The 24912-nt window shown below is 42.9% G+C and overlaps 1 protein-coding gene across 1 annotated transcript in view; it reads left to right on the forward strand.

Moving 5' to 3' along the window:
- Positions 1 to 18724: 18724 nt before the first annotated feature.
- LOC139579501 (dynactin subunit 1-like) overlaps positions 18725 to 24912 on the forward strand; it is a 42230-nt gene continuing 36042 nt past the window's right edge. The window contains exon 1 of the mRNA XM_071408213.1: positions 18725 to 18812. Within this exon, the coding sequence (XP_071264314.1) occupies positions 18792 to 18812 (21 nt within the window). The 5' untranslated portion in view covers positions 18725 to 18791. The remainder of the gene's footprint in view (positions 18813 to 24912) is intronic.

Consider the following 24912-nt stretch of genomic DNA (forward strand, 5'->3'; position numbering starts at 1 on the left):
CTTCTCTCTCTCTCTCTCTCTCTCTCTCTCTCTCTCTCTCTCTCTCCACCCCACCTCTCTCTCTCTCTCTCTCTCTCCACCCCACTATCTCGCTCTCTCTCTTACTCTCTCTCTCTCTCTCTCTCTCTCTCTCTCTCTCTCTCTCTCTCTCTCTCTCTCTCTCTCCCCCCTCTCTCTCTTTCTCTCTCTCTTTCTCTCTCTCACTCACCACCCCCTATCTCTCTCGCCTCCCCCTCTTTTCGCTCTTTCTCTCTCTTTCTCTATCTCTCTCCACCCCCCTCTCTCCCTCCCCCTCTCTCGCTCTCTTTCTCTGGCTCTCCAACCCCCCTCTCTCTCGCTCTCTCTCCACCCCAAACTCTCGCTCTCCAACCCCTCTCTCTCCTCCCCTCTTTTATCTCTCTCTCTCTCTTTCTCTCTCTCCACCCCCCTTTCTCTCTCTCCACCACCCCTCACTCTCTCCGACCCCTCTCTCTCCTTCCCCTCTTCTCTCTCTCTCTTTCTCTCTCTCTCCACCCCACTCTCTCTCTCTCCCTCTCTTTCTCTCTCTCCACCCCCCTCGCTCTCTCTCTCTCTTCTCTCTCTCTCTCCAACCCCCTCTCCCTCCCCCTCTTCTCTCTCTTTCTCTATCTCTCTCCACCCCCCTCTCTCCCTCCCCCTCTCTCGCTCTCTTTCTCTGGCTCTCCAACCCCCCTCTCTCTCGCTCTCTCTCCACCCCAAACTCTCGCTCTCCAACCCCTCTCTCTCCTCCCCTCTTTTATCTCTCTCTCTCTTTCTCTCTCTCCACCCCCCTTTCTCTCTCTCCACCACCCCTCACTCTCTCCGACCCCTCTCTCTCCTTCCCCTCTTCTCTCTCTCTCTCTCTCTCTCTCTCCACCCCACTCTCTCTCTCTCCCTCTCTTTCTCTCTCTCCACCCCCCTCGCTCTCTCTCTCTCTTTCAATTCAATTCAATTCAAGGGGCTTTATTGGCATGGGAAACATGTGTTAACATTGCCAAAGCAAGTGAGGTAGATATTATACAAAAGTGAAATAAACAATACAAATTAACAGTAAACATTACACATACAGAAGTTTCAAAACAATAAAGACATTACAAATGTTATATTATATATACACAGTGTTGTAACAATGTACAAATGGTTAAAGCACACAAGTTAAAATAAATAAGCATAAATATGGGTTGTATTTACAATGGTGTTTGTTCTTCACTGGTTGCCCTTTTCTTGTGGCAACAGGTCACAAATCTTGCTGCTGTGATGGCACACTGTGGAATTTCTCCCAGTAGATATGGGAGTTTATCAAAATTGGATTTGTTTTCAAATTCTTTGTGGATCTGTGTAATCTGAGGGAAATATGTCTCTCTAATATGGTCATACATTGGGCAGGAGGTTAGGAAGTGCAGCTCAGTTTCCACCTCATTTTGTGGGCAGTGTGCACATAGCCTGTCTTCTCTTGAGAGCCATGTCTGCCTACGGCGGCCTTTCTCAATAGCAAGGCTATGCTCACTGAGTCTGTACATAGTCAAAGCTTTCCTTAAGTTTGGGTCAGTCACAGTGGTCAGGTATTCTGCCACTGTGTACTCTCTGTTTAGGGCCAAATAGCATTCTAGTTTGCTCTGTTTTTTTGTTAATTCTTTCCAATGTGTCTTTCTCTCTCTCTCCAACCCCCTCTCCCTCCCCCTCTTCTCTCTCTTTCTCTCTCTCTCTCCACCCCCTCTCTCCCTCCCCCCTCTCTCGCTCTCTTTCTCTCTCTTTCTCCAACCCCCTCTTCTATTTTCCTAATATATCCCTTCTTTTTAAACAGAATTTCATTTGTAGGGATTTGTATTCAAATTGGCTACATCTGCCTCACTTGTCACCCTGACAGAGGGAGGCTGTTGTTGTTGTAGCGTAAGAAAATAAATGAGGGAGAAGTTTTAACTGTGAAAAGTTTATTTTTGCGTAGGTTCTGAATGTGTGTCTGGTATTCCTATTTCTTTTTTGATTGAACTATTTATACAGGAAGTCAATTAAGAACAAAATCTTAGTTTTTAAATGTATTTTTCTGATAGAAAGAGGTCAATGAGATCATCATTATTCAAATATTTGTGTTTTTATTCATACATTGTACATGTTTGTTTATTCTTGTTTTTGTATGATTGACTGGTGACAGATGGGTGCTTGGAGCGACAGCCTCTTTGTAAGGGTTGCAAGAGAGAGGGAGGAAAAGATGTAGGAGGGAGAGAGAGAGAGAGAAGGGGAGGGGGAGGTTGAGAAAGGAAGAGAGGGAGGAAGGAGGTAGGAGGGAGAGAGAGAGGGAGGAGGGGGGAGAGAAAAGAGAGAGGGAGGAGGGAGGTAGGAGGGAGAGAGGGAGGGGTAGAGAGGTAGGAGGGAGAGAGAGAGAGGGAGGGGTAGAGAGGTTGGAGGGAGAGAGAGAGAGAGGGAGAGGGGAGGGGTAGAGAGGTAGGAGGGAGAGAGAGGGAGGGGTAGGTTTAGAAAGAAAGAGAGGGAGGAGGGGGGAGAGAAAAGAGAGAGGCTTGAAACTTGAAACAAGGAAACAGAGGAGACGGTAAGATGCAGAGGACAAAGAGAGATGGAGGAGAGGTGGAAGAAGACTTCCAAAAGTTGATCAACAGAGGGAGGGAGATATGGAACGGGAGAACTAGAACACCAAGAATGAAAATGAATAATAATTAGAAACAGATTGTGAACTAATGACTTCCGCACCTTCGGAGCTGATAAAGCAAGGTTATTCAGAGGACCAGAGTACTGCTAGTGTTTAACCCAAATGGAACACTAGTCCCTACATAGTAAACTACTTTTGATAAGGGCCCATTTGGCTTATATCCCAGTTTCCTTTTCTTTCCTGAGAGTCCACTAGCCTGGGTCTGAGTCATCCTGATTCCACAGAGAGATAAAGTTCCATGCTGCCTGCATTTCAGCCTGTTGCATCAACAGGTGGTCAACTGGGCAGGCAGGCATTACTGCCTCACCACGTGGTAACGCCTGACTGCCTCACCACGTGGTAACGCCTGACTGCCTCACCACGTGGTAACGCCTGCCTGCCTCACCACGTGGTAACGCCTGACTGCCTCACCACGTGGTAACGCCTGACTGCCTCACCACGTGGTAACGCCTGACTGCCTCACCACGTGGTAACGCCTGACTGCCTCACCACGTGGTAACGCCTGACTGCCTCACACCTATCTACATAAACACCTATCTATCTAAACACCTATCTACATAAACACCTCTCCACCTATCCACCTGTCTACCTAAACACCTATCCAACTATCCACCTATCTACCTAAACACCTATCCGCCTATCCATATATCTACCTATACACCTATCCACCTATCCACATATCTACCTAAACACCTATCCACCTATCCACATATCTGCCTAAACACCTATCCACCTATCCACATATCTACCTAAACACCTATCCACCTATCCACATATCTACCTAAACACCTATCTACCTAAACACCTATCTACCTAAACACCTATCTACCTAAACACCTATCTACCTATCCACATATCTACATAAACACCTATCTACCTAAACACCTATCTACCTAAACACCTATCTACCTAAACACCTATCTACCTAAACACCTATCTACATAAACACCTATCCACATATCTAAACACCTATCTACATAAACACCTATCTACCTAAACACCTATCTACCTAAACACCTATCTACATAAACACCTATCTACCTAAACACCTATCTACCTAAACACCTATCTACCTAAACACCTATCTACCTAAACACCTATCTACATAAACACCTATCCAACTATCCACATATCTACCTAAACACCTATCTACCTAAACACCTATCTACCTAAACACCTATCTACCTAAACACCTATCTACCTAAACACCTATCTACCTAAACACCTATCTACCTAAACACCTATCCACCTATCCACATATCTACCTAAACACCTATCCAACTATCCACATATCTACCTAAACACCTATCTACATAAACACCTATCTACCTAAACACCTGTCTACCTAAACATCTATCTACATAAACACCTATCTGCCTAAACAACTATCTGCCTAAACACCTATCCAACTATCCACATATCTACCTAAACACCTATCTACATAAACACCTATCTACCTAAACACCTATCCAACTATCCACCTGTCTACCTAAACATCTATCTACATAAACACCTATCTGCCTAAACAACTATCTGCCTAAACACCTATCCACCTATCCACATATCTACCTAAACACCTATCTACCTAAACACCTATCTACCTATCTACCTATCTACCTAAACACCTATCTACCTAAACACCTATCTACATAAACACCTGTCTGCCTAAACAACTATCTGCCTAAACACCTATCCACCTATCCACCTATCCACATATCTGCCTATCCACCTGTCTACATAAACACCTATCCACCTGTCTACATTTGGGGGAAAATGTCAGAGGGAAGGGACATCATTCTGTCCAGCAGACTTTGAGAAGAATGCGATGAGAGAGGACGTGAGGAAAGACACGTTGAGAAAGAGCCTGAGAAAATGAACACCAAGACGAAGTGTCTTGGCTGTCTGGTGCTTGAGCTGAATAGCCCTGTTGTGAAGAGAGAGAGAAAACAAACATAGGCTGTGTGCCAAATGTCACCCTATACCGTAAATAGTACCTTTGGGTCCTGGACGAAAGTAGTGCACTAAATAGGGAATAGGGTGCCTTTTGGGAAACATTGTTTTTGGAAGTTTAGGAGAGTCCTGGAAATTGACCTCAGAGAGTACAACGAGTTTTGTAAGGCAACAACAAATGACTCAATATATATATATAGAGAGAGAGAGAGAGAGAGAGAGAGAGAGAGAGAGAGAGAGAGAGAGAGAGAGAGAGAGAGAGAGAGAGAGAGAGAGAGAGAGAGAGAGAGAGAGAGAGAGAGAGAGAGAGAGAGAGAGAGAGAGAGACACAGAGAGACAGAGAGACAGAGTTATGGATGGATATTATCCCACGACTCCGGGCCCGAAGGTCGCAGGTTCAACCCCAGTGGGTACACATGTGTTTTTTATTTGATTGTTTTAACCTTCTCCTAAACCTGAACCCTTCAAAATGTGACTCTGAGAAACTTCAAAATAGTGACTTTTGAGAAAAGGACCGATGCGGCGCAGGAGGAGAAAACTAGGGTGTCAAAAAAACATAGAAATAGATTTTTAGACTATCTTCGGAAAAAACACTTGGAAAAAATTCAGGAGCGGAAGTCTAAATTGATAAAACCGGGAGATGTAGTTGGTAAAAACAGAGAAACAGGTTGGTAGAACTGTGTGAATCACACCCTTTACATTTCAATCATTCAACAGACTTTCTCATACAGAGAGACTTACAGTAATACGTTTTTCATACTGGTCCCCAGCGGGAATCAAACCCACAACCTTGGCGTTGCGAGAGCCATGCTCTAACACCGGAGCCACACGGGACCAAACGGGGAAGTTCTGGCCCAAGGCTTTAGCCTCGAGCTGAGCTCCAACCTGTCAGACTGTAATGATCACACACTTCCTAATACAACACGGCACACATCACTTATTCACACACACACACACACACACACACACACACACACACACACACACACACACACACACACACACACACACACACACACACACACACACACACACACACACACACACACACACACACACACTAACACACACACACACACTCAACCCTATAGTGGAGGGGAATCAGGTGTGTTTTACCTCCGTCACTCATCAGTCACTACTTAGACACTTAGACTGAATGTTGTTCTGTTTTATGTAGATGAGTAAAAAAGGTCAAATGGAGAGATAGATAGATGGAGACAGAAACGGGGAGAGAGAAGGAGACTGAGAGAGAGAGAGAGAGACAGAGAGGGTGAGAGAGGTAGGGAGAGAGAGAGAGAGACGATGAGAGAGAGAGATGGAGGGGGGTAGGAAGAGAGAGAGACAGAGAGAGAGAGAGAGAGAGAGAGAGAGAGAGAGAGAGAGAGAGAGAGAGAGAGAGAGGGGAATTGGGGGATGAGAGAGAGAGAGAGAGAGAGAGAGAGAGAGAGAGAGAGAGAGAGGGGAATTGGGGGATGAGAGAGAGAGAGAGAGAGAGAGAGAGAGAGAGAGAGAGAGAGGGGAATTGGGGGATGAGAGAGAGAGTGGGGGGAATTGGAGGATGAGAGAGAGGGGGAAAGTGAAGGTGACATGCTTGATTACTATCAACATGTTTACCTGCTCTCTCTCTCTCACACACACACACACACACACACACACACACACACACACACACACACACACACACACACACACACACACACACACACACACACACACACACACACACACACACACACACACACACACACACACACACACACACTGGGGTACGCAAGTTGAGACAGCAGATGGAGAAGGTAAATCCCTAATGACCAGGCAGGTTTAAAGTTGGCAAAGTGTGTGCATGCTCGTGTGTGTGGGTAGCAGTTAGGCAGAGAGAGGGAGCAGGGAAGGAAGTGGGGGATGGGGAGGAGAGGTGGGAGGAAGGAGAGGGAAAGAGGTAACTATGGTAATTCATCAGATGAGCCCTGAGTCACACACACATAGGGCCACGTGTACAGAAAAACACGCTAACCAGTGACATGGACATGCCCCTTACACACATAGGGCCACGTGTACAGAAACACACGCTAACCAGTAACATGGACATGTCCCTTACACACATAGGGCCACGTGTACAGAAACACACGCTAACCAGTGACATGGACATGTCCCTTACACACATAGGGCCACGTGTACAGAAACACACGCTAACCAGTAACATGGACATGCCCCTTACACACATAGGGCCACGTGTACAGAAACACACGCTAACCAGTGACATGGACATGTCCCTTACACACATAGGGCCACGTGTACAGAAACACACGCTAACCAGTGACATGGACATGTCCCTTACACACATAGGGCCACGTGTACAGAAACACACGCTAACCAGTGACATGGACATGTCCATTACACACATAGGGCCACGTGTACAGAAACACACGCTAACCAGTGACATGGACATGTCCATTACACACATAGGGCCACGTGTACAGAAACACACGCTAACCAGTAACATGGACATGCCCCTTACACACATAGGGCCACGTGTACAGAAACACACGCTAACCAGTGACATGGACATGTCCCTTACACACATAGGGCCACGTGTACAGAAACACACGCTAACCAGTGACATGGACATGTCCCTTACACACATAGGGCCACGTGTACAGAAACACACGCTAACCAGTAACATGGACATGCCCCTTACACACATAGGGCCACGTGTACAGAAACACACGCTAACCAGTGACATGGACATGTCCCTTACACACATAGGGCCACGTGTACAGAAACACACGCTAACCAGTGACATGGACATGTCCCTTACACACATAGGGCCACGTGTACAGAAACACACGCTAACCAGTAACATGGACATGCCCCTTACACACATAGGGCCACGTGTACAGAAACACACGCTAACCAGTGACATGGACATGTCCCTTACACACATAGGGCCACGTGTACAGAAACACACGCTAACCAGTGACATGGACATGTCCCTTACACACATAGGGCCACGTGTACAGAAACACACGCTAACCAGTGACATGGACATGTCCCTTACACACATAGGGCCACGTGTACAGAAACACACGCTAACCAGTGACATGGACATGTCCCTTACACACATAGGGCCACGTGTACAGAAACACACGCTAACCAGTGACATGGACATGTCCCTTACACACATCCACACATAGAGGTGACCTAAACACCACCCTTCCCACACACACTAACATTTTACCTTTCAGGTGACATTTAGATGGCAGACTAGAATATTTACATTCTGGAAAGCACTCCACACACAGTATACAACTAGCTACCGTACCAGAATAGTACCGGTAAGAAGTATACAACCAGTTGCCGTATCAGAATAGTACTGGTAATGATATGAGAGGCAGTGTAGTGCTTGGTAATGATATGAGAGGCATTGCAGGGCTTGGAAATGATTTGAGAGGCATTGCAGGGCTTGGTAATGATATGAGAGATATTGCAGTGCTTGGTAATGATATGAGAGGCATTGCAGGGCTTGGTAATGATATGAGAGGAATAGCAGGGCTTGGTAATGTTATGAGAGGCATTGCAGGGTTTGGTAATGATATGAGAGGAATAGCAGGGCTTGGTAATGTTATGAGAGGCATTGCAGGGTTTGATAATGATATGAGAGACATTGCAGGACTTGGTAATGATATGAGAGGCATTGCAGGGCTTGGTAATGATATGAGAGACATTGCAGGGTTTGGTAATGATATGAGAGATATTGCAGGGTTTGGTAATGATATGAGAGGCATTGCAGGGTTTGGTAATGATATGAGAGACATTGCAGGGCTTGGTAATGTTATGAGAGGCATTGCAGGGTTTGGTAATGATATGAGAGGCATTGCAGGGTTTGGTAATGATATGAGAGACATTGCAGGGCTTGGTAATGATTTGAGAGGCATTGTAGGGTTTGGTAATGATATGAGAGACATTGCAAGGCTTGGTAATGATATGAGAGGAATAGCAGGGCTTGGTAATGTTATGAGAGGCATTGCAGGGTTTGATAATGATATGAGAGACATTGCAGGACTTGGTAATGATATGAGAGGCATTGCAGGGCTTGGTAATGATATGAGAGACATTGCAGGGTTTGGTAATGATATGAGAGATATTGCAGGGTTTGGTAATGATATGAGAGGCATTGCAGGGTTTGGTAATGATATGAGAGGCATTGCAGGGTTTGGTAATGATATGAGAGACATTGCAGGGCTTGGTAATGATTTGAGAGGCATTGTAGGGTTTGGTAATGATATGAGAGACATTGCAAGGCTTGGTAATGATATGAGAGGAATAGCAGGGCTTGGTAATGTTATGAGAGGCATTGCAGGGTTTGGTAATGATATGAGAGGCATTGCAGGGTTTGGTAATGATATGAGAGGCATTGCAGGGTTTGGTAATGATATGAGAGGCATTGCAGGGGTTGGTAATGATATGAGAGACATTGCAGGGGTTGGTAATGATATGAGAGGAATAGCAGGGCTTGGTAATGTTATGAGAGGCATTGCAGGGTTTGGTAATGATATGAGAGGCATTGCAGGGTTTGGTAATGATATGAGAGGCATTGCAGGGTTTGGTAATGATATGAGAGGCATTGCAGGGGTTGGTAATGATATGAGAGACATTGCAGGGGTTGGTAATGATATGAGAGGAATAGCAGGGCTTGGTAATGTTATGAGAGGCATTGCAGGGTTTGGTAATGATATGAGAGGCATTGTAGGGTTTGGTAATGATATGAGAGACATTGCAAGGCTTGGTAATGATATGAGAGGAATAGCAGGGCTTGGTAATGTTATGAGAGGCATTGCAGGGTTTGGTAATGATATGAGAGGCATTGCAGGGTTTGGTAATGATATGAGAGGCATTGCAGGGTTTGGTAATGATATGAGAGGCATTGCAGGGGTTGGTAATGATATGAGAGACATTGCAGGGGTTGGTAATGATATGAGAGACATTGCAGGGGTTGGTAATGATATGAGTGGCATTGCAGGGCTTGGTAATGATATGAGAGGAATAGCAGGGCTTGGTAATGTTATGAGAGGCATTGCAGGGTTTGGTAATGATATGAGAGGCATTGCAGGGTTTGGTAATGATATGAGAGACATTGCAAGGCTTGGTAATGATTTGAGAGGCATTGTAGGGTTTGGTAATGATATGAGAGACATTGCAAGGCTTGGTAATGATATGAGAGGAATAGCAGGGCTTGGTAATGTTATGAGAGGCATTGCAGGGTTTGATAATGATATGAGAGACATTGCAGGACTTGGTAATGATATGAGAGGCATTGCAGGGCTTGGTAATGATATGAGAGACATTGCAGGGTTTGGTAATGATATGAGAGATATTGCAGGGTTTGGTAATGATATGAGAGGCATTGCAGGGTTTGGTAATGATATGAGAGGCATTGCAGGGTTTGGTAATGATATGAGAGACATTGCAGGGCTTGGTAATGATTTGAGAGGCATTGTAGGGTTTGGTAATGATATGAGAGACATTGCAAGGCTTGGTAATGATATGAGAGGAATAGCAGGGCTTGGTAATGTTATGAGAGGCATTGCAGGGTTTGGTAATGATATGAGAGGCATTGCAGGGTTTGGTAATGATATGAGAGGCATTGCAGGGTTTGGTAATGATATGAGAGGCATTGCAGGGGTTGGTAATGATATGAGAGACATTGCAGGGGTTGGTAATGATATGAGAGGAATAGCAGGGCTTGGTAATGTTATGAGAGGCATTGCAGGGTTTGGTAATGATATGAGAGGCATTGCAGGGTTTGGTAATGATATGAGAGGCATTGCAGGGTTTGGTAATGATATGAGAGGCATTGCAGGGGTTGGTAATGATATGAGAGACATTGCAGGGGTTGGTAATGATATGAGAGGAATAGCAGGGCTTGGTAATGTTATGAGAGGCATTGCAGGGTTTGGTAATGATTTGAGAGGCATTGTAGGGTTTGGTAATGATATGAGAGACATTGCAAGGCTTGGTAATGATATGAGAGGAATAGCAGGGCTTGGTAATGTTATGAGAGGCATTGCAGGGTTTGGTAATGATATGAGAGGCATTGCAGGGTTTGGTAATGATATGAGAGGCATTGCAGGGTTTGGTAATGATATGAGAGGCATTGCAGGGGTTGGTAATGATATGAGAGACATTGCAGGGGTTGGTAATGATATGAGAGGCATTGCAGGGTTTGGTAATGATATGAGAGGCATTGCAGGGGTTGGTAATGATATGAGAGACATTGCAGGGGTTGGTAATGATATGAGAGACATTGCAGGGGTTGGTAATGATATGAGAGACATTGCAGGGGTTGGTAATGATATGAGTGGGGGTCACTGTATTTCCAATGTTCCCAAAACTTAATTGCTCTTTTTTTTATGTTTACTATTAATAAATATTGGTCTAATTCTGCCTTGCGTGTTGTCTTTGCAGTTTTCCTCTGGACATGTAGGAGAATCTTACAGAACTCTGCATGCAGGGTTTCAATGGGGTGTTTGTCCCATTGGGTGAAATCGTGTTTTGCTCCACACCTCACTGCCACAAAGTGCAATTGGTTCAATGACATATTCAATTAGTTTTAGCCACATTTGACTGGGTATTTCATTTTGAATTGTTTTTTTAATGGCGTAGAATGCCCTGCATGCTTTCTCCCTCAGTTCATTCACTGCCTCATTAAGGTGTCCAGTTGAGCTTATTTTTAAACCTCAGTTATTGTACTGTGTGCAGTACTCTATATATTTTGTACCAATTGAGAACTTTGGTCTAATTCCCTGAGATCTGGATCTTCTCTGGGAAATCATTATTTTAGTATATTTGGGTTTTACTGCCAGGGCCCAGAGTACTGCTCTAGCAGATCCAGGCTCTGCTGTAGGCCGTGTGCTGTGGGTGACAGCAGGCATACGTCATCTGTGAAGAGTAGGCATTTAACCTCTGAATTGTGGAGACTAACACCAGGGGCTGAGGATTTTTCTAGAATAGTGTCCAATTCGTTGATGTAAATATTGAAGAGTGCAGGGCTCAGATTGCAACCCTGGCAAAGGCCCCGCCCCTGGTTAAAGAATTGTGTTATTTTCTTGCCAATTTTAATGCTGCACGTATTGCCAGTATACATTGATTTAATTATGTCATATGTTTTACCCCCTACACCACTTTCAATGACTTTGTAGAACATTCCTGTACGCCAAATAGAATCAAATGCTTTTTGGAAGTCGATAAAGCAAGCGTATATTTTGGTATTATTTTGGTGGACATGTTTATCTATCAGGGTGTGTAGGGTGTAAATATGATCAGTTGTGCGACATTGTGCTTATTAAGGAAGTTTAGAACTCTTACATTTATAATACTACAGAAAACCTTCCCCAGACTACTGTTCACACAAATGCCTCTGTAATTGTTAGGGTCAAATTTGTCTCCGTTCTTAATGATTGGGGTTATGAGTCCTTGATTCCAGATGTCAGGGAAATAACCTACACTCAGGATCAAAAAAAATAATAATATATAGCCAATTGAAATTTTGCACTGGTGAGTTTTAAATTCTCATTTAGGATGCCATCAGGTCTGCATAGTTTTTTACATTTGAGGGCCTGAAGTTTCTTATAGAGCTCCTGGTCAGTCATTTTGGATTCGAAATGGATTTGGATTGTCCTTTATGGCTTTTTCTAATCCATTCAACTTCTCATTTATTTGACATTGTTCTGCGTTTGCATCACTTCAAACAGTGTTATATTTTAAAATGGGTTGTCCATATGTCACCATTTTGTATCGCTAATTACTCTAGTTGTCATTTTTTAGGGGGTTGTCCAATTTTGCCAGAAGTTGTTTGTGTTTATGGATTCCTCAATTAGTGTCAGCTGCTTGCTTTTGTGGCTCTGAGTTTATACGTTTCTGAGTTTTAAAGTCTCACAGTAATGAAGGTGTAATTCACCATTATTTGAGTCTCTGTGCTTTTGGCTGGACAGTGTTCTAATTTCCAACCAGTTGTCATCTGTGGTCTTTTTTGTTTTTTCAGTTGTGCTTCTATTGCCGTTTGCCTGAATATATATAGTTGGTGTTTTTGTACTGCTAGATTGATGCCTTCTTTACTGTGAGTGAATGTGGTTTCCAGAAAGTTATCTCAGAGTGTTTGGATATTTTGGTTCCAGGTTGCTTTCTGATATTCTTCTGTGCTGTTTTGGGCCCATCTGTATGAATGTCTGATGTTGTACAGCTTACTGGGCTGTGAATGTGTGGTTGGTTCCATGTCTGCTCTTTTGAGGAACAACGTCATTTGGCTGTGATCAGACAGAGGTGTTAGTGGCTTGATGGTGAATGAGCTGAGAGAGAAAGGGTCAATGTCTGTAATCATATAGTCTACTGTGCTGTGGCCAAGAGGTGAGCAGTAGGTGAATCTCCCTAAAAAGACCCCCTGTAACCTAACATTGACAAAGTACGTTGGTGGGTTATATTGGGTAAAGGAACATATAGATTTCTCTCTGTCTCTCTCTCTCTCTCTCTGTCTCTCTCTCACTCCTCTCTCTCTCTCTCTCTCTCTCTCTCTCTCTCTCTCTCTCTGTCTCTCTCTGTCGCTCTCTCACACTCCTCTCTCTCTCTCTCTTTGTCTCTCTCTCTCTCTTTGTCTCTCTCTCTCTCTCTCTCTCTCTCTCTCTCTCTCTCTCTCTCTCTCTCTGTCTCTCTCTCTCCCTCTCTCTCTCACTCCTCTCTCTCTCTCTCTCACACCATCTCTCTCTCTCACACAGAAACACACAGTACCACACACACAGAGTCATGCATTCGATATTAGCTACCAGATTGATGCAGCACATTAGTGGTAAGACACAGCTCCTGTTCTATTAAATTCCATGAATGACTATTGGAGATCCAGACCATCTGTTAGCGTTGTGTGTGTGTGTGTGTGTGTGTGTGTGTGTGTGTGTGTGTGTGTGTGTGTGTGTGTGTGTGTGTGTGTGTGTGTGTGTGTGTGTGTGTGTGTGTGTGTGTGTGTGTGTGTGTGTGTGTGTGTGTGTGTGTGTGTGTGTGTGTGTGTGTGTGTGTGTGCAAAACACCTTTCCTTATAAAACCATTGATTACTAGATGAGTAGCTGTCAACGACATCACACACACACACACACACACACACACACACACACACACACACACACACACACACACACACACACACACACAACAAGCATGGACATGCCTTCTTCAATAACCAGCTTCTACAGACTTGGTTATTGTGTCCCATTGCCAACAGGCTACACACCTACGACCAACCAGGGCTTTGCTTTTCAAAGACACAAAGACACTGTAATTATATTGTCTACTTCCCTTTGTGAACGTTACCTTTTAGAGCTTCGACCACGGAAAAGAAAATTACTCCTGAAGAGCTTTTCTTATTTGATCCCCCCCAGCCCCCTCCCCCCCCCGATGATGTCAGATAAGTTATGTCTGACTACCAACATACCCCCTATTCCATCTATAGTGGACTACTACTGACCAGAGCCCTATTCCATCTATAGTGGACTACTACTGACCAGAGCCCTATTCCATCTATAGTGGACTACTACTGACCAGAGCCCTATTCCATCTATAATGGACTACTACTGACCAGAGCCCTATTCCATCTATAGTGGACTACTACTGACCAGAGACCTATTCCATCTATAGTGGACTACTACTGACCAGAGACCTATTCCATCTATAGTGGACTACTACTGACCAGAGACCTATTCCATCTATAGTGGACTACTACTGACCAGAGCCTATTCCATCTATAGTGGACTACTACTGACCAGAGACCTATTCCATCTATAGTGAACTACTACTGACCAGAGACCTACGAACCCTGTTCTAAGTCTACTATATAGGGAATAAGGCTCTGTTTTAAAGTAGTCTACTATATAGGGGAAGAAGGTGCCATTTGTGACTCAGGTAAGGAATAGTGCCCGAGGGTTCGTGTTAGTTTCTCGTTGCCACGGAAACGTTGTCGTCATTCGGCGGTCGCCTCAGGTCATGTTTTTTTATTTTATTCCTGTGATTGTGTTGAAGATCAGGACATCCTGGTTCTTGAAAAGCTGTCTCCAGTAGAAACATTGTCTCTGACAGAAAGATGTAGTTGTTGATTTTGAACCCTGTTTTAATGAAGGGAGGCTGTTTCCACTGAGTCATTCTGCCAGTTGGGGAAGACGGGATCTAGGAGATGTTCAGATCCTTGTTTTAATCAGAGGAAACATGAATCCAAACATAAGTCGTCAATGATGACATAATGAGAGGGAGGGGGCTACGTCCCAATTATCACTTCGTCGTCCTGACGATAATGTAATGAGAGGGAGGGGCTACGTCCCAATTATCACTTCGTCGTCCTGACGATAATGTAATGAGAGGGAGGGGCTTCGTATGCTCTGGTTCCCTTCAAAGACATGAACATCTATAAATAATAGAAATTGATCTCTTTCCCATCCAGTTTATATATGACACACACACACACAAACACACACACACTAATATCAAAACAAAGTGATGAGAAATTGATGGAAATAGATAGACCGTGTTTATCAGGAAGAATGAAACGAATACAGCCCACACAATCAGTGTTCACAGACACACACACTTGGGGCTTAGCTTGGAGTTAATGGCTTGAGGCAGCAGACAGTAACTTCTAGGAGAGAGACAGAGAGAGAGAGAGGGGGTGGGGGGGAGAGAGAGAGAGAGAGAGAGAGAGAGAGAGAGAGAGAGAGAGAGAGAGAGAGAGAGAGAGAGAGAGAGAGAGAGAGAGAGAGAGAGAGAGAGAGAGAGAGAGAGAGAGAGATGGGATAGTGTGTATGGTTTGGTGGGGTGTGTGTGTGTGTGTGTGGTGGTGTGGTGGTGGTGTGTGTGTGTGTGGCTTCATGTTAATCTGGAGTGTTGTTCCACACGAACAATTAACACTCTGCCAGTCCTTTAGTGTCCCTGCTGCCTAACCCACCCCAACAGCTGTATTAACTATTCGCTCTCTCTTTCTCTCTCAATTCAAGGGCTTTATTGGCATGGGAAACATACGTTATCATTGCCGAAGCAAGTGAACTAGATAATAAACAAAAGTTAAATAAACAATAAAAATGAACAGTAAACATTACACTCACAAAATACATTTCAAATGTCATATTATGTCTATATACAGTGTTGTAACGATGTGCAAATAGTTAAAGTACAAAAGGGAAAATAAGTAAACATAAATATAGGTTGTATTTACAATGGTGTTTGTTCTTCACTGGTTGCCCTTGTCTTGTGGTAACAGGTCACACATCTTGCTGTGTGATGCACACTGTGGTATTTCACCCAGTAGTTAAGGGAGTTTTTCAAAATTGGGTTTGTTTTGGAATTCTTTGTGGGTCTGTGTAATCTGAGGGAAATATGTGTCTCTAATATGGTCATACATTGGGCAGGAGGTTAGGAAGTGCAGCTCAGTTTCCACCTCATTTTGTGGGCAGTGTGCACATAGCCTGTCTTCTCTTGAGAGCCATGTCTGCCTACGGAGGCCTTTCTCAATAGCAAGGCTATGCTCACTGAGTCTGTACATAGTCAAAGCTTTCCTTAAGTTTAGGTCAGTCACAGTGGTTCGGTATTCTGCCACTGCGGGATTTGTTTGTGTTTGTGAACAGAACCCCAGGACCAGCTTGCTTAGGGGACTCTTCTCCAGGTTCATCTCTCTGTAGGTGATGGCTTTGTTATGGAAGGTTTGGGAATTGCTTCCTTTTAGGGGGTTGTAGATTTTAACGTCTCTTTTATGGATTTTGATAATTAGTGGGTATCGGTCGAATTCTGCTCTGCATGCATTATTTGGTGTTTTACGTGGTACACAGCGGGTATTTTTGCAGAATTCTGCATGCAGAGTCCTAATTTGGTGTTAGTCCCATTTTGTGAATTCTTGGTTGGTGAGCGGACCCCAGACCTCACAAACATAAAGGGCAATGGGTTCTACAGTCGTGGCCAAAAGTTTTGAGAATTACATAAATATCAATTTTCACAAATCTGCTGCCTCAGTTTGTATGATGGCAATTTGCATATACTCCAGAATGTCATGAAGAGTGATCAGATGAATTGCAATTAATTGCAAAGTCCCTCTTTGCCATGCAAATGAACTGAAACCCCCAAAAATATTTCCACTGCATTTCAGCCCTGCCACAAAAGGACCAGCTGACATCATGTCAGTGATTCTCTCGTTAACACAAGTGTGAGTGTTGACGAGGATAAGGCTGGAGATCACTCGGGTCCTGCTGATTGAGTTCGAATAATAGACTGGAAGCTTCAAAAGGAGGGTGGTGCTTGGAAACATTGTTCTTCCTCTGTCAACCATGGTTACCTGCAAGGAAACACGTGCCGTCATCATTGCTTTGCACAAAAAGGGCTTCACAGGCAAGGATATTGCTGCCAGTAAGATTGCACCTAAATCAACCATTTATCGGATCATCAAGAACTTCAAGGAGAGCGGTTCAATTGTTGTGAAGAAGGCTTCAGGGCGCCCAAGAATGTCCAGAAAGCACCAGGACCATCTCCTAAAGTTGATTCAGCTGCGGGATCGGGGCACCTCCAGTAAAGATCTTGCTCAGGAATGGCAGCAGGCAGGTGTGAGTGCATCTGCACGCACAGTGAGGCAAAGACTTTTGGAGGATGGCCTGGTGTCAAGAAGGGCAGCAAAGAAGCCATTTCTCTCCAGGAAAACATCAGGGACAGACTGATATTCTGCAAAAGGTACAGGGATTGGACTGCTGAGGACTTGGGTAAAGTAATTGTCTCTGATGAATCCCCTTTCCGATTGTTTGGAGCATCCGGAAAAAAGCTTGTCCGGAGAAGACAAGGTGAGCGCTACCATCAGTCCTGTGTCATGCCAACAGTAAAGCATCCTGAGACCATTCATGTGTGGGGTTGCTTCTCAGCCAAGGGAGTGGGCTCACTCACAATTTTGCCTAAGAACACAGCCATGAATAAAGAATGGTACCAACACATCCTCAGAGAGCAACTTCTCCCGACCATCCAGGAACAGTTTGGTGACGAACAATGCCTTTTCCAGCATGATGGAGCACCTTGCCATAAGGCAAAAGTGATAACTAAGTGGCTCGGGGAACAAAACATCAATATTTTGGGTCCATGGCCAGGAAACTCCCCAGACCTTAATCCCTTTGAGAACTTGTGGGCAATCCTCAAGAGGCGGGTGGACAAACAAAAATCAACAAATTCTGACAAACTCCGAGCATTGTGGCCCAGAAGTTAATTGACAGCATGCCAGGGCGGATTGCAGAGGTCTTGAAAAAGAAGGGTCAACACTGCAAATATTGACTCTTTGCATCAACTTCACGTAATTGTCAATAAAAGCCTTTGACACTTATGAAATGCTTGTAATTATACTTCAGTATTCCATAGTAACATCTGACAAAAATATCTAAAGACACTGAGGCAGCAGACTTTGTGAAAATGTATATTTGTGTCATTCTCAAAACTTTTGGCCACGACTGTACAACTGATTCAAGTATTTTTTATCCAGATCCTAATTGTTATGTCAAATTTTTTTGTTCCTTTTGATGGCATAGAAGGCCCTTCTTGCCTTGTCTCTCAGCTCGTTCACAGCTTTGTGGAAGTTACCTGTGGCGCTGATGTTTAGGTCAAGGTATGTGTTGTTTTTTATGTGCTCGAGGGCAACGGTGTCTAGATGGAATTTGTATTTGTGGTCCTGGCAACTGAACCTTTTCTGGAACACCATTATTTTTGTCTTACTGAGATTTACTGTTTACTGGGCCCAGGTCTGACAGAATCAGAATCTAGATCTCAGAAGATCGTGGTACACAGCGGGTATTTTTGTAGATCTCAGAAGATCTAGGTGCTGCTGTAGGCCCTCCTTGTTTGGGGACAGAAGCACCAGATCATCAGCAAACAGTAGACATTTGACTTCAGATTCTAGTAGGGTGAGGCCGGGTGCTGCAGACTGTTCTAGTGCCCTCGTCAATTCGTTGATGTATATGTTGAAGAGGTTGAGGCTTAAGCTGCATCTCTCTCTCTCTCTCTCTCTCTCTCTCTCTCTCTCTCTATCCTCCCTCTCCCTCTCCCTCTCCCTCTCCCTCTCTCTCCCCACCAGGAGGAGGAGTCTCTACGAGGTCAGGTGAAGGATCTGGAGGAGAAGTTAGAGACTCTGAGGATGAAGAGGACAGAGGACAAGGTATCGTTATTAGTATCATGTTTATTCATATATGTAATTATGATTATTATTATGTTTATTATTATTTAGATATTGTTATTTCCCGGTGGCATGCATTGAAACGTGTGGCTTTTTGCAAAAGAACTAGGAATTAACAGACTTGTTTTCTAATAATTGTCAACATATAACATCACTTTAAGGTGTGGGATGTTCACTTTATTACAAGGAACCATAGCAGGTCTGGGGGGGAATGGGGTTCACAGGGGTTTCTGGGTGGGGAGTGACCAATGGGTGGGTTTCTGGGTGGGGAGTGACCAATGGGTGGGTTTCTGGGTGGGGAGTGACCAATGGGTGGGTTTCTGGGTGGGGAGTGACCAATGGGTGGGTTTTGGGTGTGGAACGAGGGGGATGGTTTTTCTATTAAAAAAAGTGTGAAAAAAACTGTAGTAAACCAGAAGAAAATGGGGGGAAACCAAGAAAACTACATTTGAGAAGAAGCAGAATTCAAAAGATTTAAAATATACCAACAGATTTTAAAAGTCCCTAGCAACATTTAAAAAGTCCCTAGTGTCACAAGCCGGCTCATAGCCTGTGACAAAAATGAGGGGACACGAACAGGTATAGGCCAATTAAAAAGTGTTCTTTATTATAAACAAAACTATTAACTTTAAACTAAGAAAAAGGAATGAGGTGTGGAAGTATCATAATGTAGGGTGTATGTAAAGTGCATGGATGCGTGAATCTGTGTGTGTGAACATGAGTGAAAACTATGCAAAACTACAAAGGAACAAACAAAACAGGATCATACCTGGAGGAGCAGAGAGAGAGAGGTGATTAGTGAAGCAGGTTTTTTATACCCTGAGCCCAGGTGGCTCCAATCACTAACGACCCTCCTCTGCCTGCAGGAGGAACCGCCCCTGCAATGCAGAGGAGGAGCCGTGACACTAGCAACATTTTAAAAGTCCCTAGCAACATTTTAAAAGTCCCTAGCAACATTTTAAAAGTCCCTAGCAACATTTTAAAAGTCCCTAGCAACATTTTAAAAGGCACTACCAATGTGTTCTGCTGTGCATGATTGCACTTTAGAGAGTGTGTCATCCTACAGCACAGCATTTTGGGGGATATTTTGTCCCAATATTGACTATGCACCCAAAAGGGGAAGAGGTTGGGCCATCCTAGAAATGTTTTACCGGAATGTAATATAATATAAGAATGATGTGTGTTCCCGGAAATCAAACCCAATATCCTGGCGTTGTAATGCTCTACCAAGATGCATGATGGGTTATAGATGCTTTGTGAAGCCTCAGTTTAATATGATTTCTAAAGCTTTTATTTAAGTGGTGCTTATGCCACCCTTTATAAAGCACAGGGTAACGTCATATTTGACATATTGTGGGTTATGTCACATTTGGCATTGGTGGTTATGTCACACAGTTATGCCACATTTAGGAACCCTTTATAAAGCATGACATATGGTTATAGATAATTTGTAACACATTATATAGTGTTTATGAAGGCTTTATGTTTATTTAGTCTATTTGCAGTGAAATTGAAAGGGTCATTTTTCTTGCCAACTTTTCAGTCACCGATTAGTCATTAAACAGGCAGTGGAATTAAGTAGTTTGACTAAAGGTGTTCAAAAGTATGTCACAAGTTTTTAAAATATAGCTAGCAAATATATAGTTTTTATTTTCTAGAAACATAGCCAACATTCACTATACTGCAGTGATGATGGTGGGAGTTAGCTAGCTAGCTTTGCCCCAGACATTTCAATTTAGCTAGCTATTTAGCTATTTCAATTTAGCTAGCTATTTAGATATTAATGGCATTAATATCAACTTTATTAATCAGATGGTTAACTAGCAAATATATGTTCTACTGTGTGTGTACTACTGTCATGCCACAAAAAAAATCTATGTACACAGATAAGAGACGATTACCTTCAAGTAGATCGTTTTGGTTTTACTTACCTCGTCATCCCTTGCTCAATTAGGTAGCTAATTCCAGAGATTTAATTGATGGAACAATCGAGGCATTGGTTAAGCAGCTGTGGTTTTAGCAGAGAGATCTGATTGGTCAGGAGTAAAAGGTCCTGTCCCCAGAGCTGCTCAAATCAAATTTTTACTTGCAAATCTCTCTCCAAAAACGTACAAAACTTTCTACAAGTGTACCAATCTCTTGGTAACGTGACAATAGTGACAGAACTTAGAGCGCGTGCAGAATCAAAATCTACAAGTGTATTTTTGATTCAAAGCAGAATATTCATACTCGGAAAATGGCTTGTAACAATTCTGAAAATAAATGATGCTTCCAAAACTTATTGAATTGTATTCAAATGTCAAGTTACAAGTTTGCGACTGTTGTTAAATCTTTCACACGTCAGACAGATACAAGCTTGCGAAATTAAGTGACACATTAGTGAATTGTACTTGCAACCACGATTCTCAATTATGCGTCCCCAAAATGTAAAATACAAACACGAAGTTCTGTCATCATTATAATGCCATAGCTCTCCAGCTCTCAGATTACAACCTCATTGATGCCTGGCGCATAATCCTACAACAAAGAGTACACTTTCTACTCAAACAGGCATAAATCATTCTCATTAATTCATCCTATTATCTACACCTCTATTTTCTTTCATCAAGAATTAGCTTGTCTGACCACCACTCTGACTACTGCCAACTACACGTTTCAGAATCTCCTAAAAGAACCACAAGATGGCGTTTCAATGTTTCATTCCTACAAAATACTACATTCTGTGATCAATCTGAAATTTAACTAAATGAATTCATAATGATCCATAAAAATTCAGTCGATGACCCCCAGATTCTATGGGATGCCACCAAAGGTTTTATTGAAAATGATGCAACTGAATTTGCCATCTGAGTTGAATACACTCAGATCAATTAAATCCAACCTCAGTAGATGGAATAATATCCCAGTTGCTTTATTAACAGAATATCTATTGTCAAAATTAATAAATTGCCACGGCTGAATTTCTGTAGTTCAATGCACCCCATGGATCCTCCTTCTGGCTATTGGGATAAAATCTATAGTGTGATTTCAAAATATATATGGCAAGATAAACAATCCTGGATAAAATTAACACAGAGGGAAATACGTAAGAGGACTGTCCGTACCAAACTTTAAGTTGTATTTCCACGCTCTAGCGTTTCACCCCATCCTAAATTGTTTAGACATGATTCTTTCGCCCACTGGCTGAGAATAGAGAGAATGATGGTGTCTCCTATTACCCTGGAAGAGGTGGTCTCCACTGATATACCCCTTAAACAATGTAATATGGTGTCTCCTATTACCCTGGAAGAGGTGGTCTCCACTGATATATCCATTAAACAATGTAATATGGTGTCTCCTATTGCCCTGGAAGAGGTGGTCTCCACTGATATATCCATTAAACAATGTAATATGGTGTCTCCTATTGCCCTGGAAGAGGTGGTCTCCACTGATATATCCCTTAAACAATGTAATATGGTGTCTCCTATTGTCCTGGGGGAGGTGGTCTCCACTGATATATCCCTTAAACAATGTAATATGGTGTCTCCTATTGCCCTGGAAGAGGTGGTCTCCACTGATATATCCCTTAAACAATGTAATATGGTGTCTCCTATTGTCCTGGGGGAGGTGGACTCCACTGATATACCCCTTAAACAATGTAATATGGTGTCTCCTATTGCCCTAGAAGAGGTGGTCTCCACTGATATATCCCACAATGTAATATGGTGTCTCCTATTACCCTGGAAGAGGTGGTCTCCACTGATATATCCCTTAAACAATGTAATATGGTGTCTCCTATTGTCCTGGAAGAGGTGGTTTCCACTGATATACCCCTTAAACAATGTAAATGGCTGTCTCCTATTGTCCTGGAAGAGGTGGTCTCCACTGATATACCCCTTAAACAATGTAATATGGTGGCTCCTATTACCCTGGAAGAGGTGGTCTCCACTGATATATCCCTTAAACAATGTAATATGGTGTCTCCTATTACCCTGGAAGAGGTGGTCTCCACTGATATATCCCTTAAACAATGTAATATGGTGTCTCCTATTGTCCTGGAAGAGGTGGTCTCCACTGATATATTCCTTAAACAATGTAATATGGTGTCTCCTATTACCCTGGAAGAGGTGGTCTCCACTGATATATCCCTTAAACACTATAATATGGTGTCTCCTATTGTCCTGGATGAGGTGGTCTCCACTGATATATCCCTTAAACAATGTAATATGGTGTCTCCTATTACCCTGGAGGAGGTGGTCTCCACTATATATCCCTTAAACAATGTAATATGGTGTCTCCTATTACCCTGGAAGAGGTGGTCTCCACTGATATATCCCTTAAACAATGTAATATGATGTCTCCTATTGCCCTGGAAGAGGTGGTCTCCACTGATATATCCCTTAAACAATGTAATATGGTGTCTCCTATTACCCTGGAGGAGGTGGTCTCCACGATATATCCCTTAAACAATGTAATATGGTGTCTCCTATTGTCCTGGAAGAGGTGGTCTCCACTGATATATCCCTTAAATAATGTAGTATGGTGTCTCCTATTGCTCTGGAAGAGGTGGTCTTCACTGATATATCCCTTAAACAATGTAATATGGTGTCTCCTATTGTCCTGGAAGAGGTGGTCTCCACTGATATATCCCTTAAACAATGTAATATGGTGTCTCCTATTGTCCTGGGGGAGGTGGTCTCCACTGATATATCCCTTAAACAATGTAAAATGGTGTCTCCTATTGCCCTGGAAGAGGTGGTCTCCACTGATATATCCCTTAAACAATGTAATATGGTGACTCCTATTACCCTGGAGAGGTGGTCTCCACTGATATATCCCTTAAACTATGTAATATGGTGTCTCCTATTACCCAGGAAGAGTTGGTCTCCACTGATATATCCCTTAAACAATGTAATATGGTGTCTCCTATTGTCCTGGAAGAGGTGGTCTCCACTGATATATCCCTTAACCTTTCATGAGCCTCTACCCCGGGTCCGGGATCACCCCCCACCCCCCCACACACTGATTAGCATAGCTAGCATAGCTTCACAAGTAGATAGTAGCATCTAAATATCATTAAATCACAAGTCCAAGACACCAGATGAAAGATACAGATCTTGTGAATAAACCCATCATTTCTGTTTTTTAAAATGTTTTACAGGGAAGACACAATATGTAAATCTATTAGCTAAACACGTTAGCAAAATACACAATTTCTTTGTCCACCATTTTTTCTCTCCACCAGTAGCTATCACCAATTTGGCTAAACTAAGATATTGATAGCCACTAACCAAGAAAAAACCTCATCAGATGACAGTCTGATAACATATTTATGGTATAGGATAGGTTTTGTTAGAGAAATGTGCATATTTCAGGTAGAAATCACAGTTTACAATTGCACCCACCATCACAACTCGACTAGAATTACTACAGAGAGCAACGTGTATGACCAATTTACTCATCATAAAACATTTCATAAAAATAGACAAAGCATAGCAATGGAAAGACACAGTTCTTGTGAATTCAGACAATATTTCAGATTTTCTAAGCGTTTTACAGCGAAAACACAATAAATCGATAAGTTAGCATACCACATGTGCAAACGTTACCAGAGCATCGATTCAAGCCAAAGAGAGCTATAACGTAATCATCGCCAAAATATATTAATTTTTTCACTAACCTTCTCAGAATTCTTCCGATGACACTCCTGTAACATCATTTTACAACATACATATAGAGTTTGTTCGAAAATGTGCATATTTAGCCATACAAAACCGTGGTTATACAATGAAAATAGTAGGAAATCAAGCCTCAAAATGTCGGACGTCATCTTTCAGAGTGATCTAGTTTAATCGAAAGCTAATCATATACTTGACTAAAAAATACAGGGTTGACAGGAATCGAAAGACAAATTAGTTCTTAATGCAACCGCTGATTTACATTTCTAAAATTATCCTTACTGTGCAATACAGGGTTCGCCAAGTGAAGCGATAACAAACAAAATGGCGGATTATGCATTTAAAATATTTCGACAGAACAACGATTTATCATATTAAATATTTCTTACTATGAGGTGATTTTCCATCAGATTCTTGGGCAATGT

Source organism: Salvelinus alpinus, chromosome 6, assembly GCF_045679555.1.
Source record: "Salvelinus alpinus chromosome 6, SLU_Salpinus.1, whole genome shotgun sequence".
Classification (NCBI taxonomy): Eukaryota; Metazoa; Chordata; class Actinopteri; order Salmoniformes; family Salmonidae; genus Salvelinus; species Salvelinus alpinus.